The 16,848-nt window shown below is 33.4% G+C and overlaps 1 protein-coding gene across 3 annotated transcripts; it reads left to right on the top strand.

Moving 5' to 3' along the window:
• The first annotated feature begins 5,709 nt into the window (after positions 1-5,709).
• LOC108197248 (uncharacterized) lies at positions 5,710-16,095 on the top strand. Of its 3 annotated transcripts, none has more exons than XM_017364821.2 (18): positions 5,710-6,109; positions 8,309-8,548; positions 9,185-9,248; positions 9,348-9,477; positions 9,588-9,729; positions 10,127-10,372; positions 10,875-10,959; positions 11,919-12,021; positions 12,547-12,672; positions 12,743-12,856; positions 13,744-13,862; positions 14,005-14,089; positions 14,168-14,260; positions 14,364-14,453; positions 14,623-14,742; positions 14,847-14,938; positions 15,257-15,314; positions 15,846-16,095. In XM_017364821.2, exons 1-18 carry the CDS (start codon positions 5,920-5,922, stop codon positions 15,897-15,899), a joined length of 2,151 nt encoding a protein of 716 aa, XP_017220310.2. In that variant the 5' UTR covers positions 5,710-5,919; the 3' UTR covers positions 15,900-16,095. The 3 variants fall into 3 exon arrangements, with proteins under 3 accessions (XP_017220310.2, XP_063939500.1, XP_063939501.1); XM_064083431.1 differs by having other exon boundaries at positions 5,971-6,109; positions 8,314-8,548; XM_064083430.1 differs by lacking the exon at positions 10,875-10,959 and having other exon boundaries at positions 5,782-6,109; positions 11,978-12,021.
• The last annotated feature ends 753 nt before the right edge of the window (positions 16,096-16,848 follow it).

Here is a 16,848-nt window from a genome sequence, read left to right as displayed (position 1 = left end):
AATCAAGTAGTCGTTGGAGCTCATTCTAGTCGAAGCAGGCAAGTTGAAACTGTACGTTTTATTTAATGAAGAACTCAATGAGACTGGTTCAACAAGCAACACTGATGTTCCACGTTCAAGTCAATATTCCAGTAGAGCAACAAATTTTGTCAATCACGTACATTTATTTAACATATTGCTTCATCACTGCACAACTTAGCAAAGAAAAATCCAAATCAATAACTTACAAACTACAACTTCATCTGCAGGCTACTGTGATGCTATCATTATAGGCATTTTAAGGGATGATGGTTGGCACAAAGATTAGTGTTCTAACTACATGTTAATCTTGCTCTGCACTGGTAAAAAACTACAGGTAGAGGTACTTTACTTGTACATCTAAATATTAATATATCAGCAAATGTTTTTTATTTACTTAATTCAAATTAGGGAGAAAACTTGTTGTGATTAATGTGTTGCTTTGTAGTTGTAGTCTCATTTTTTGGATATTCCCCTACTACTTATTGATTTATTTTTAATTTAGATTCCTGTAAAAAGTATGAATTATATCAAGCAATAAAAACGCGAAACTGCAAGCTGGTGGAGAGGATGATAAAAAGTGATATAAATGTATCTTCTTCTTTTGTGTATAAATTGGACTTATAATTATAATTTTCATGTTGACTTTTTTTATAGAGCAAATTTGTGTGAACAAAATCTGATCGAAGGAAGAAATGTTGAAACACAAAGGCAAAAGATTCTGACCCTAGACTAAAAATTTGTTATTTATTATGATATTTTATTTTGGTTCAAGGAATATTAAATTTGTCGTGATGATTATATTTGTATTGGTGAAATGAAAAGAATATATGCAGAGCCAGGATGCAAAGATATATATATATAGGCCAAAATTCTATGAAGGGACATCTTATATAGAGTTACATAGTAAACCCTTGATTAAATCTCCAGCGTTCAATCTAATCTAATCTAACGACTGTAATATTTTGAAAAAAAACACATTGATGCTTACTGTTCCTTGTCGTGTGTCTCTCTACTCTCCCTCTACGCTCCTGGCTTGTTTTGCGGGCGCGCTCTCTCTCTACGTTTTCTATTGCTCCCTCCCTCTCCCTCTCTCCCTCCTGTCTTTGTGGCGCACACAATAAACCATGGCTTCTTTCTTGAATGAACTCAAATTACCAAATCAACTCCGAATGTTCGATGTTATCAGGTTTTACGTTAATTCTTGCTATTTCTATCTGTTTTGATTATCAAATTTGTTTAATTGTTAAAAATTTGTGATTTTACATTCATAACTTGTCGATTTACTGATTTTGATTGTGATTTTAATTCTATTATTGAATATAAATACTCGATTTGTTAATTCATTAATTGATATAGTTTTTTTTTTTTTTTTTTTGACAAAATTAATTGATATAGTTAAAACTTGCTGATTCATTTTTATTCCACTACAGAATATATGATCTTTCTTGATTATTCTATTGTTCATCACTTTCTTGATATTCTACTATAGAATAGTTACAAAATTGATTTAATATAATACAAGTATTTAGAGTATTTCGCATATGTTCTACGATTGAATAAATGTTGTCTATATTTTAGAGCAAATTAGTAATATATTGTGAATGTTTTTGTATATATTCTATTATAGAATAAATGTGTTCTCCAATCAATACTTGCTCTTAGTGCTACTCATTAATATTCACTTTTATGTTCTGCATTAGCATCATGTTTATATTTCTAAAAGAATCGTTTTTATGTTCTTTATTATAATCATTTTCTATTCACTATTAGAATTATTTTATGTTCTGCATTAGAATAAAGTTTTTGCTATAGTTAAGAAGCAGAAATTATCTATGAATGGTGTAATATTTGTTATTTTCTTGTTTTAATTTTTTTTACTTGATTTTTATGCTTGTAATCAATTTGTTCCTTTTATTGCCAAAATATCTTTATTTTAGGATTCTATTATAGAACAAAGTTGTGATCATAGATTCTACTCTGGATCATAAATACTCAATTAGTTAATTATTTACCTGGTATAGTTAATTTTTTTTAATTGGTTTCGGTTAGAACTATATCATATATGATATTCTGGATCTAATTTGTTGACATGATGGTTTGAATGATGCTAGAGAGCAAGCCTTTTGAGACCCATGCCACTAATCTACCGTCAAACTCTGTGGAATATCGTCGAGGTAAACTAATTAACCTTTCTCTTTAAATTTCGTAGATGATCTGAATTAAAGTGGTTATGAGGTATTTATGTTGTCACACTTATTGTGTAAGAGCATTCACTTCTATAAAATTCTTCCAACTTTGCACATTATGCGGATTCTGTTATGCAACACAGTGCGGTGGTGGTGAGAATTGCAGTCTTGCAGACAATATGCAATGCATAGTCAGTAGAAATGCAAGTATTACGAAATTCAGAATACTATAATAGTAGATACAGTTGCATGGTCATATTTTAATTTGCATTTTCTAGTAATTCTTTTTATTGAGTTTAGATGCTCTAATCCAAATCCTACAAAAATTGGACGGGAATATATTGAACAACTCACTTCAAGCTCCTAAATTAGAACATAATAACAAATAGGCTATAACTCGATCTGTACAGACTCAAGAGCAAAACACTTAAAAACTTAGACTAATCAGCTTGATCTCCTTCAATCTAGAGATAAACAAACTTGTATTTTTGTTGTTAGCGATTATGAAATTCAATAAATGTTTAAAAGCTTTTGATTTTCCACTTGCAATCTGAATTTTCGTGACAACATATGTTACTCTTTTTGTTTAAAAGCTTATAGATTTGCCTGACGATGCCATGTCTTGAGTTTTTCAAAAGTGGTAATGCTCGAAGATACGTAAGGCAGCTTTCCCAGCATCCAAGAAAATAATTCTTATCTATATTTCTTTACTCCTGGAGCTTTAGATTTGCTGGAAAAAATGTTCATCTTTGATCTCAACATGCGTATCACAGTCACAGGTCTCCTTATATATTAGTTATTTTAATTCTTTAATGGTATTTAGAGCTTTAATGATCCCGTTAAAGAAAATTAATAGGGCACTTGCAATTTTAAACTCATGCCCGAAATTTAAATTTCTTTGTACATATTTTAGGTAATGACAATTGTTTTTTTTTTTTTGCAGTTGATGAGGCACTTTTTCCCATACTTGGCACCTCTTCACGACATCAATGAGGAGCCTATTTGTCCTCAGCCTTTTAGTTTCGACTTTGAGCAACAATCCTGCACCGAAGAGAATATCAAGAAACTCATCTGGAGGGAATTCGTGATTCTCAAGTATAAAAATCATATAAATAGAGTATATATATTGAGTGTGAACAAAAGTTGTTTCTACTAATAACATTACGATTCTTTTATCATCCTTGTATATTCTGGGGTGTGGTAGACCATTAGAGTTCAGAGTTTTACTCTTTGAAGAGTATTCTAACTCTTTATTCCTTGATGGTGAAATGATCTTTCCAAATATGTAGTCTATTTCAAATCAATTCCTTTTTTTAATCTTTTTCACAAAATATTGTAATTTTCAAATCGACATGCAGTATAAGATAAGTGCAATCACTTCAAACTTTGTTTATTTATCTATAAAGTAAAACTTTGATTTTTAATCTGCAAATAATCTGTAACTTGTCCTTGAAAAGAATAAAAACATGCTTTATTGACAATCCAAATATTTATACAGTAAAGCCACATGTGAAATAAAGTTGTTACATGTAATATGGAAGCTCAATAACTAACCAGCTCTTCTTCTCTTAGCCATTCCCACATATAAAATTCACATAGCCTATTATTTGTAGCTTCCCAGTTACTAACTACACCTCTTTTGCATCCATTTTTGTCAAAATCTGTAAATATAGTGACAAACTTCATGGACACTCTAACATCCTTGTACTCTTTGGTGGCTTTTTGGCAGATGCTAAAATTGGTCATTATTTGACTATGGGAATGTACATATCTATCGCTGCTCTTTTAAGGTTTCCAAAGGCAGTACACACTATTTTGTAGTATCTTTCATCGATCATGATCTTTTGAATCTCTATTTGTTCCATCTTAAGTGTGTACCTGTCATGATCAAGTGAATTAAAAAGTTACACAGGCAGGACTTGTTCAATTGTAAATGTAGAACTTGTAAAGAGGTTGGTCTAAACCATGACGTTGTATATGTAAATACCAACACATTTATATAAATTCATGTTGTGTTCATATTACATATGATGTAAAATTGAAAAAGAATTTTATATAATTAAATCACTTAAACTAAATCCATTAGCCAGCTACAGGGCTTACAATCTCATAAATTCACAAATTAACAAGGAGGTAAAATGACTTATCCTTTATTAACTATTATCATCAACAGTCATAAGAAATTTTTGAGTAAAACTAACATAAAAACAACTCAAATTCATATTATCACATAATTATTACACCAAATTCTAAATTGAACTTCTAATGTATACTTCTACTAGAGAATACATAACAAAAAAAGAACATAAACAACACTAGAATTAGATCCAATATTACTCCAATATTGAGCATAAAATACTTAAACAACACCGAAGAAATCTGATTTATCCTACTATGGAATCATAAAACTACACCAAAATTCTATAAAACAAAACTTTATGCTTCTACATAAACAACAGGAGGAATGTCATTTCCGCTATACAAAACAAAATACTGAAAATCATATATATTCTATTACAGAATCATAAACTACAGAAAAATTATTTAAAAAAGCTAAAATATACTAATACTTTATTCTACTAAAGAACCATCTCAACCATATAAGCCACATATACTCTACAGCAGAATATATGTAAATAATATAATAAATTATTAATATATTCTACAATGTAATTAATCATGATTCCACAATAGAAAAAGATTCTTGTTAGAATCAAAAAATATACATGATACACACAAAATTAGATATATTCTATTACGGAACACAAATAATACAAAAAACATAAAAAAAAAAAAGATTTCTTCTCATACCTCTTCATCTTAGCATCTTGTAAATTGTAATTATGATTTCTCTTTTCAGTCGACTAGAAATAACGAAAATAAGGTATGTATCTCATAAATATCTTTAATAAAACACGAATCTGAATGCTTCATCTTAGAACCCTAATTTATAGAACGAAAAATACATGGATTACCTGCGGATATCTTCGATTTTGACCTTCAAAGCTTCGATTTGCTTTTGCAGCAAGCTTGATTTGTTCTTGTGAAGTTGCTTCTTCGATCTTTAATCTCGAGAGCTTCGTGTGTATGTGTGTATCACCGTGTGTATTCTCTGGAGGGTTGTAATTGTGTTTTAAATTATAGAATAATATCTTTTAATCTTGACCGTGTATTTTTTTTAATGAGATCAATGGTTCAGATTGGAGTGTGCTATGTAACTCTATGTAAGGAGCCCTCCCTAGAGTGTCACTTATATATATATATATTTATTTTGTCTTCGTAGATAAATTATCTTCCACCAACTTTCTACTTTTTTTTTTTTAAATACTCTTATATATTTTTTTTTATACTCTTATATTTAAGTCGGGAGAAGCGTGAGAAAAAAAAACATGGCAACTACTACTACAAAATAAACAATTTAAAAAAACTGGAGGGGCATTTTTGTCAAACCAAAAAATGTTTCCCTCAGTTAGCTTGTCATCATCATCCCCGGACAACAATGCTGATGAATGAACGAAGTGTTCAAAACTTACACCTTCTATCTATACATACACATATACACACAAACACATTGTAATTTCCCTGATTCACCTTCAAATCTGATCGCATTGCCATTCAGATCGCTTAATTTTATGCACACACTCATAATATTACATAATTACACACAATTATACACATACTAACACGCACTAGTGTGTGAAATTGGTGAAATATGGGAGTTGTGCCATCCTCGCCGCGCCGGAGCGGTGCGCAGCCGCCGGACACGGCGGAGTATTTGATCGGAAGATTTGTCGGCGAGATATCGTTGCCGATCACCTCTGATTACTGGAACAAATTGCTCGAGCTTCCGATTGATCTTCATTGGCCGTCGAATCGTGTTCAACAAGCTTGCCAAGTATTCGGTTAGTTCAATTCTTGTTTCGCTCCGTGAAATTCGTGTTTTTATTTGTTAGTTTGCTCACATTTTGCTAGTGTATAGCTGTCTGCTCATTTTCAATAATTTAGTAATTAAAGTGCTTTTTACGTCGTGTAATTATAGTTGTTTCGCTAAATTTAAATTAAAATTGCGAATTTTGATGCAATTTTAGTCGTTTTCCTCATCTCTAAAACAATTTAGCTGATAAAAATGCTTATTCAGGTACTTATATTCTCAAATATGTTAGCATTTATTGAAGTTTTTGAGTATAAAACTACATACTAATTAAAGTTGTGTTGTGAAGTTAGATTATCTAAGGTGTAGTTACACTTGAAAATTGCATTGGATGCCTGTATTGTTTGTAAGAGCAAACTGTTGTTATCTCCAAAGTTAAACTATAATTCCATACATTATTCTCTTCGTCACTAAATCAAATTAGCTTGGGTAATAGAAAATAGAAGCGGGGGTAAGTCATCCCCCACAAAAAAGAACGAGCATAAGAACCAGATGTTCATGCTAAAGCATGAGCTAACTTGGCCCCGAATCGCTTAACAAATCAAGTGGAAATTTAACCCATTTGAGCTAGAAGACCTTGATAGTCTCTGTTCTCTGATCAAGAAACCAGAATCAAAGAATAAAGTAGACCCTCCTTTAACCACCTGTAAACAATCACTTTCGACCATGCATAAACGATTGAAACTGACCTTCAACTCCAGACTTCCTTTAAACCTATTACTTCAGCCTCCATCAGTCTCACTCTACCAGCTGTGGAACCATTACGAGCCTCAGGCACCTTCCAAGAGGAACTTCTTGCCACCTAGCCCCACCCATACCATCCCTCGTCGTAGAAAATGGAGGCAGCAACATTGATCTCTGCTAAGTGACCAATTCTCCTAAAACCTCAAGGTGTTGGAAGAAGAGCTTACCAGGAAGCCCATGTTCCGGGTCTCCCGTGGTCCTGAGCTCTGATACCATGTTAAGAACCAGTCCATCTAAAACCTTAAGGTGTTAGAGAAAAGCCCCAAATGGATCTTATGATATATTTCAACAATCTCAATCGTGTTTCTCAAAGGATTGCCAAAGTTTCTCTTCCACCTCCACATTATGAAGTGAGGTTAAATTTATATGAGCTTTTAGCCAATGATCAGGAGTGTATTTTGCTAAGCTCACCCCTTCATACGCTGACAAACCTTTGTGCTTTAAGCATAATCATTGCTTGTTCTCTAAATTTCCCAGCAGAGGACGCCCATTCTTGCCACTACATCTTTACCGAATCTTAAAAATGCTTGTCCTAGCCAATTTATATAGGTCAACTAACCTTCATCCCAAGCATACGTCCTGAAAATCCCAATACTGAGATACAAAGCTACACCTCCCTAAGGCATGATGCTCTTTTTTAAGGCATCTCGGACAACCCAAATCAACCTGCACATACCTTTATTTAAGAACTAAGATGCTCATTGGTAAACAACCCGCAGCTTCCCTCCATAGAATATTCTTAATTTTTGGAGGAACTTTTAGCTCTTGAGCTTTCAAAAGATGTGAACATTCTTTTTTCCTTTTTAATGTGTTTTGGTACAGATGTAAACGATTATCCTGAATAAATTACAAATAAGGGAAAAAAGATGGAATTTCTACCCTCTTGGTCCCCGTTTAACCTACTTTGACATAATATACCAATCTTTCAAATCTATACACTATACAGCTGCTACATGAGGAGGGGCCTGGGACCCCTATAGGGTTCTATGAAGGATGTAATGTTCTATTTATCTACATATTCAATAATATAATTAATTAAATCAATTCCTTGTTCTCGTCGTTACTTCTGGTCTGGGTGTCACTGACTGAATGTTTATTGCTTCTTAGAATCTTAATATGTACTCTTATGTGGGATTATTACTATGTACAGGATAATTGTATGACATATTTAAATAATTGCAATGTCTATAATCTGTATATGTGCAAGTTTTATGATGTTCTGATGTAAAGTATTTCACTTATCAAGGAAATGAACTTCAGCTTCTTTGCTCATGGAAAAAGCAACATCTTTTAATACCTTATCGGGCTTGAAATCTGTCTAGTTAAACCTATAAGCAACAGCAAGTGTGTGAATCTTTGTGTCCCTTTTTTCCATATATATAACTGTACATATATATTTCTTATTTAATACATTTCAATTGTGCAGAACAGAACAATTGTTCCACAAGGCACCTAGCAAAGATTTTGATACACCTAGCTTGGTGTTTGCAAGAATTAATTTCTGATTCCAGGGTGTTGTCTTCAGCTTCTACGAAAGCTATTAATGCAATGTACATCTCATCAGTGTTTCTAAAGTACTTAATTGAAGATGCCAAAAGCGATACCTTCGAAGAGTTATACCTCTCCTTAAATGAGAGCGAGGAACTACCGAACAACTTCTTATCAGGTACATAATTTTATTTGAGTTAGTTGTAAACATTACATCACTGTTGAATGTTGATCAAGCTTCAAGGAACTGTGTTACCGACATTTTACGTGATCAGCACCTCCTTTGCCTTTGTGAAGGCTTGACATCTGTACCTGAGATAACGACTGCTCATGGCTATATGGAGTAGAAAGTTAACAAAAATATCATGTGTGGACTAGGATAGCATATAAAAGTTCTTTCCTCTAATTGTAATTGTTACTTTTTCAAGTTACCTTTTACAGCCGAAATGCTGTTTTTAACTTGATATTAGGGATTAATAATGCATCAAATATCATAGCTTGTAGAATACAATATGGTGGATAGCATGCAAGAAAAACTAGAGCAAATAATGTTTTGACTCCAAACCTCCAAGATTTTTTTGTTTTTTTAAAATCTGTCATTAAAAAGTATTACGTTACTTAGTGTTACAGCTTATGCAATGTTTTCATTATGCTTTTGGTCATGGGGAAGCAGAGATTGATCACTTTCCATGATTCCATTAAAGCAGATAATTAATTTGTTATTTCACAGGGGCTGTGGACTATGAATAAATACAGTTTCTAAGAAGATTCTTGTGCATAACTTAATATTTTTTTTTCTTTGAACTATTTACAGATCAAAGCATTGAATACTTTGTTATGCATAGCATTCTTACTTATATTGGTCAAGTAGACGTGAGGTATGCCACAATTATTCAATTTTTCAGTAACTAGTATGTTACTTCACAACAATCTTTGAAAATGTATTTTTCCTGATCTTGTATGTTTTGATCTCCAAGCCCCAACACATGTCTTCTGCACCACGGGCTGCTTGACTTCATGCTTGTTGCCATGTCTACTCAGTTGCTTTCAGGACCATCACCAGGACCAAGTGATGTCCACCCATTTATTGATGCTGCAATATCTCAGGTTATGTGTAAGAAGTTTACATATTATATCTGAATCTTTTTCAGATATTATGTTTATATATAAATGATTTTAGTTGGCACAAAAAATCTGAAAAAATTTCCTTTATGCAGGAAAGCAGTACAGTCGCCTTGGTAGTTAGCAAGCTACTACTTAATTATATCACACAGCCCCAATTTCCTGTGGAAATTGTATCTTATGCTATATTTTCAGAAGATCGGCCTGGTGTTCTGAAGAGAGTTGGTTCTGCTGCTGGTATGGTATTCTAAATTACGCAAACTTTGATAATTTGGGTTCAGCATCTCTATCTTCACTTCTTTTGGCATGATTATTCTCTCTATAAAATGCAGTTTTTGATGTAAATTTAGTGGCCTATTAACTGTCAAGATCCTTTTTCATATTTTCTCGTGTTTCTTGATTCCATAGTAGCTTCAGTATGTATGGTGAATATTGTCTCCATTATGCTTGGTAGCATCATTGTTATATCAGTGTTCTCTGGGTTTTGCACCTATTTTTATCCAGAATTAAAAAATATGTCATTTTATCTGTAGCTACAATTTTTATTCACCATGCCATTGTTCCTTTTCATAGCAAACATTTGCAATTTAAAGAAGTTTCTATTAAAAGCTTAGCTACTATATTTTGTGTGCAGCAAATTTTATGTTGTTGCCATTAACATATCTCGTCAGTTCAACTAAAGAAGCCTCCAGAAATCCATTGGCTGAAAGCAGTCTTAATATTCTACTCACTCTTATCCACTACCGCAAATGTTTTGTGCTGAAGCATGAGAAGGATACGAGTGTTGGTACAGCTACTTCAGATTCTCTCCTGAAAGAAGATACATATTTATCGGAAAACCCTTATTGCAAAGCCTTAGCAAATGCCAAGGATGTCGAATGTGAGACCTCTATCCTGCAAATACTTACTCACATATGAAGTGTCGGACACGACACATATCCAAGTGTCGGACTCGTAAAATCTGAAAATCGAGGACACGGAGACCTTGTCCTATTTTCTTACAGGGTACATGGACATGACATAATACATCAATATACAAGCATGGTAGGTAGATACTTTAACAAAAAGTAACAATCAAATTCAGATCAAACCCAATATTATAAAAACATTTGTAAATTAAGGATCTCCTCTTCTTGCTTTTTTATTTTTTCTTCCTTCTTTCTGCTCTTTTTTTTTTTGGTTTGCATTATAAATTCATCTTATATGTGATCTTGACGTTGGTCAAAGTGTCCACATTTCAGTCAAAAGATCCGACACGGAATAAGTGTCGTGTCCGATTGTCCAAGTGTCGGACACGGGTAACAGAAGAGTCAGATTAACATATTCTTACATAATCCATAAGATGTTCTTATGTGGTGAGACACCCATTTGTCTGCTTGCAGTTGACCGTGTGAATTTAGTGGGCAATGCAGTCAGTGGTTCACTTGTGAGATTACCTTTTGCCTCTCTATTTGACACTCTTGGCACGTAAGTGTTTTATTGTCACATTTTCTGTTTATTTGTGGCACCTTAAAGCATAAGGCATCACTCACTCCCGGGCCCTGCCAGTAATACAAGGACAAAATGTTCAGCCTTTAAATTAGGAAACAGATTCATTGTTACAATTTGTCTAATTTCAACAAATGCAGCAGTAGTAGTCTAAAACATATTTTGTTGATAATCTTTACTGTTAGCATTTTAATAAATTATTTGTTGTTTGCTAAAAATAATACTACACCAGACCCAATTACTAGAATCTAGGCCATTGTTAAGTTGGTTCAAGGGGCGACCATGTGTGGGAATACACATAGAAAACTTTTAAAGTTGAAGTTTCTGAGTTGATTTTCAGTGTCAAATGAACTGTTTTATGTGGTATAGTTGTATTGAGTTTCACTTGTGATGGGGAAATTTTTTGCAAAGCAACGCTGAATTGCAGAAAGGTTATGACAGAATCTAAGATAACATTAAAATACATTAGGAAACCATTCATGGAGCCATGGTTTAACCCGTGTAACCGTTTATAACCAATCCAAGGATTGTACAAGCCCTAACGTAGAGCAGTACAAGAGCTTACTTTCCAAGCATATTATTGGAATTTATGGCGTATACCTACTGATGGCTGTTCTACGATGGTCATAGTTTCATAAAAGAGTCCTTTAAAGATGTCTATCCATTTGTCTAAAACAAAGTTTCACTTTAACATCATGGGTGCTCAGTGCTGCATCTTCTTTATGCATGGGATCTCTATGCCTGTATCGTCCCATAGTGGCGCTTCCTCTTGCCTGACTTAGCTCTTAGCATAGTAGAAATTTGTATTAAACGTCATTTGGTTCTCTTTTCTTTACTACATTTTCTCAAGAAGCCATATATCCATTTATAATCAGTAGGTGGTTTCATTGACATGGTGTACTTTCTGGAGCTGAATATTACAAGTTAAACTGTTTCAGGTCTCTGGCTGATGAAGTTGCTATTTTACTGCTTTACTCACTACTTTATGAAAATGCAGACTTTCTGGAGTATGTCTTGGTGCGAACAGATCTGGATACATTGGTATGATACAACTGTTTTTTTAACCTTCTCTTAGACAAGTGTTTCTTGAGTACAAAGTAAACTCAGTACTGTACCTACAAGAACACAAAGAAGACAGGATCTATTATATCATGTGATGAGTTTCTGGTAGAGTGCATCAATAACTAATAAAAACTGCATCTCGTTTGTGCTTATTTGCAATATACATAAACTCTGGACTTCGTCTCATGCACTTGAAACAGCTATTTCTTTGCTTTTCCTATATACATTATGTATTGGAAATGTAATTAAGATACATTCTTAACATCAAGTGAAGCAGAGTTATGAACCAGTCCCCTCGAAAAAGTCTTCTCGTCCACTATTAATTTTGGCATCATAGTCCATCAACTTGCTTAACATAAATTGTCTATTGTTCCTTTTTCAGCCTATTGCTGTATGGCACATCCGTTATGTTACTACTTACCAGTTACCATCGAATGTTTACTACCTATGTTACGTCACGGCATTCAGAAGTAATTTATCTGTTGCTTCAATGATTTTTAACAGTTAATGCCTTTGCTGGAAACGCTGTATAATGCTTCAAAAAGGTCATCCAATCAAATTTATATGGTGCTAATCATCCTTCTTATACTCAGTCAGGACTCCACTTTCAGCGCCAGCATTCACAAATTGGTGAGGATAATTTCTGCTAGCTTGTATTAAACTATCAAGGATTCTACCTAATAATTATTTTTTGGGTCAGATTCTACCTAATGTTCCATGGTATGAAGAGCGCATTCTTCATCAGATATCACTTGGTTCCCTCATGGTCATAATTCTCATAAGGACTGTCAAGTACAACCTATCTATGTTGCGGGTATGATGCCTTGTTTGCTTTGTGTGAGATGTAAGAGACTGAGTCCATATATTTCATAACTCATCATTTTCAGATTTCATCAATGTGCTTGCATAATTTTCGGTGATTGTTAATTAGTTTATCTTCAAGTGTATTGGAAAAAATTACTTGTAATTTGTGTAAAACTGTGATTTCCAATACTTTTGACATAGTGGCATGTCTTAAACTATTAATAAATTGATGTATATATGCGTTGCAGATAACTCGGGACCTGGTACTTGTTATCTATCATAATTGCCTCATCTGACACATTATGTAATAATAAAATTACATGATAATACCTGGACATGCATGGAAACAATTTGGAAACAATTTATTAAGTACTTGAAAGTGAATTGTAGACCAATATTATAGCCCTGCACGGACCTCTTGAGTTTGTTGTGGGTGTGCTAACTAAAAGTGGGTGTTGCAGATTATTATATAATCTAAAATTAAACCAGTGTATGGACAATGAACGAGGTTTTGAACACTTTAATGAACTTGAAGTCATCTAATCTTTATCCATGCGTGTCCATCAACAGAAAGTACTGTATATGAGTCGGGTTTTTTAATATCTAAGCCCTAGATATAAGCACCTAGCAAAGTTTGCATATGGTTAAATATTAGGAAGCACATGGCCTCTCAGTTTAAATACCCAACAAAAGCCTCACCCCCTCCATCCCTCGCCAGAAGATCCGCAAACGCCCAGCATTAAAAGTAGGTTCCTTCACTTAATATGTGCGATTACAATAGAAGTATTCATAAAGATTCTACGCAACATATTGTACAATTTGATTAAAAGAAGTAAATTTGCTACCAGCAGTTTTCACAATCTCATTGATATGTTCTAACACTTTCAATTTAAACAGGATGTATATCTCCATACAAATTGTCTTGCCACTCTGGCAAACATGGCACCTCATGTGCATCGCCTGAGTGCTTTTGCATCTCAGCGATTGGTTAGCCTTTTTTATATGCTATCACGAAAGTAAGCAACTCATTATTGTCTTTGTTGATATTTTTGAAAATTGTATAGTTCATTTGCAAATTACAAAGTGTCAGCTCTGATCATGGCTTACAATTTTGCTATCCATTTAACTTTTTAGCTTTCATGTGGTCAAACAATTCAGGTACTCCAAATTAGCTGAGTTGAAAAACAATATGATGCACTTGAGCAATGGTGAACTAAAAGATGATGACATCTCAGAAGACACGGTAGTCAATCATACTACATGTATCCTCCTATTATCATTCAGATGTTCAAATGCTAATTGAGGATATAATTTGTTGCAGTCGCCAGAACTGCATATATATACGGACTTCCTACGAATCGTTCTAGAAATATTAAATGCTATTCTAACGTATGCTTTGCCCCGGAATCCTGAGGTATCATCTGCTATTGTAAATGTAACATGTGATCTCATTTATCATATCTATCTAAACCTTTTTTGCTCTTTCTGACAAATCTAAACTTAACTTCATGCGGAAGGTTGTTTATGCAATTATGCACAGGCAGGAGGTTTTTCAGCCTTTCAAGAGTCATCCACGGTTCAATGAACTGATTGAGAACATTTTTACAGTATGTCGACGATCAAGTTTATTCCTTACATGTGCATCCCGTCCCACTCACACCACACAAACAAGCAAAATATAGTAGCATAGTGTTACCATATAAATATCATGTTTACATGTAATGTTAGTTTAGACTATATTGCAGTTTAAACCCAATGACCCTTCTACCTGAATAGGTCTTGGATTTTTTCAATGCCCGTATAGATGCCCAGAATAAAGAAGGTGAATGGTCTGTGGAGAAGGTACTTCAAGTCATAAACGTAAACTGCCGGTCATGGCGAGGTGAAGGAATGAAGGTATGAACCAATTCAGTTTTTGAAACATTTGTAACTTAAACTGGTACTAATTTGTTTCTGACACATTGAAATTTTCCCCACCTTAAAACACCCTCTTCTTGCAGATGTTCACTCAGTTACGTTTCACATATGAACAAGAGAGCCACCCTGAAGAGTTCTTTATTCCATATGTGTGGCAACTAGTTGTATCTCGCAGGTTGTTCCTAACTTGTTTCCCTGTTCAAGTGATTATGCTTTTGACTTGCACTGTTCTTATACGGAGACAGTACAATCACCCCCACACTCTGCTGATTAAGTTTTCTTAATCTGCTGTCTAATTTTCTTAATCGTGTTTGAATTAGCATGATTGCAACATACACACAGCATTCTGATTAATTACGCCATTCCACTTGTTTAACTGTAAATAATTTATACTTACTTACTATTTACTTATATTACTTGTAGTAACATATCTGATTCTGAGATCTTTATATTTCTTACTAATTCGCTCGTCTTTTCAAATGTTGTCTTGCAGTGGTTTCAGCTTTAATCCCAAAAGCATAAACCTATTTCCAGTAGATATCCCTGTGGAAGTAAGTATATATGTTATTAAATGCACTTCCATTATATACCTTGCATTAACTAAGAAAAAAAATTCCTTGACAAAGGGTTTATTAAAATCACTCAGGGCTTTGTGTAGCTATAATATATATTTTCTATGCCTTTTGGGTCTGTGTGAAAGGCCAAGACCGTGATATATTTAGTCTGAGATTATAATGGTGTGTCATAGGCACATGGAGAAAGGTTTATACTTTATATTGATTGGGATAAATGATTTACTTAGTTTACCACCTCTGTAAAATTCTTAAATTGGTGTTGATCCTGCTGATGCATCACATTCATTAAGATTAAATTTAAATCGTTGCTCTGATGCTTATCGGAAGGGTAAGGCTAATCGATATTGATGGGTTTGGAAAAGTTCAGTGCAGTACCAGAACTAAAAAAAATTATATGATATTTTGTTTGAACTTCCGTGTTTTAAATATTTCCTATTTGTAGCAAATCCATGCTCAACAAACACGGATGTAACATGTTTTTCCAATCTTGTTATTCTGGATAAACAGATAAGTTATGAAGCAAGGGAGGTTGACAAGCTCCAAACTGATGAAGAGTTGTGAATCTAATAATTATGTCCAATTACTTGGATTTGTATATATTCACTATAGATGCTTTCTCATTTTAGCATGTTTATCTTGTCCAACTTCAGAACCGTCTCCTGGAGCTTAAATCGGTGGTCTGTAACAAATAAAAGGGTACTTTACCCAGTTTTATGTCATATGTTTCTACCCGTTATAAATTTTTAAGTTCATGTCAGTGCAAGTTCCATCTACATACATCAGCTATGAGAAGAGTTACTTTTGCATTAATATTTTGTTCGGTGTAGAAAGTTGTGTTTGCACATATAGTCGCAGGGAACTCAAGATTTAGCAGTGTTAGTCGACTCCTGTGAACTCAATGTAATATGAAGTGCTTACCAATATCGTATACAATTGGTTGTCATTGTGCAGAGTCCGTGACTCGATGTGAATCACTGATTCATACTATCATGATAGTAGTTTTTCATTTAGTGTTGCCGTTGTTTTAGACTGGAGCAGGCAGATTAATATTTAGCTAGCTTCATCATTCTTTAGCTTATCTTCACACACACTGGATTCATGTAGAATAATATCATTAATCTTTGATTATATTTATCTGGTTTAATATAAAAAGAATATTATATTGTTAATATTATCTCTTTTTGATTTTCATCTTCCTTAGATACATGCAAGTGGTTATGACATTCATAATAATTGTAGCAGTCCCATCTTTGTTCAGAAGCCTACCTATTGATTCAAAGAAAAGGAAAACTTTTTATATATACAAAAAGTTTTTACAAAATTATTTAAAATTCAGAAAATTTTGATAAGGAAAAAAATCATCAACTAGATGAAATAAAAATATATGTTCGAGGAATTCTATATTGAAAAATATGTAATAAATGCAGAATCTGATTACAAGTTCGATTGTTATTATAATAATTTTTGCGTATTATTATAGTTGATATTATTTTTAATATATATTTTGTGA

Source organism: Daucus carota, chromosome 8 (genome assembly GCF_001625215.2).
Source record: "Daucus carota subsp. sativus chromosome 8, DH1 v3.0, whole genome shotgun sequence".
NCBI classification, from domain to species: Eukaryota; Viridiplantae; Streptophyta; class Magnoliopsida; order Apiales; family Apiaceae; genus Daucus; species Daucus carota.
The sequence above is the reverse complement of the archived record's forward strand: the minus strand, read 5'-3'. Positions and strand labels throughout refer to the sequence as shown.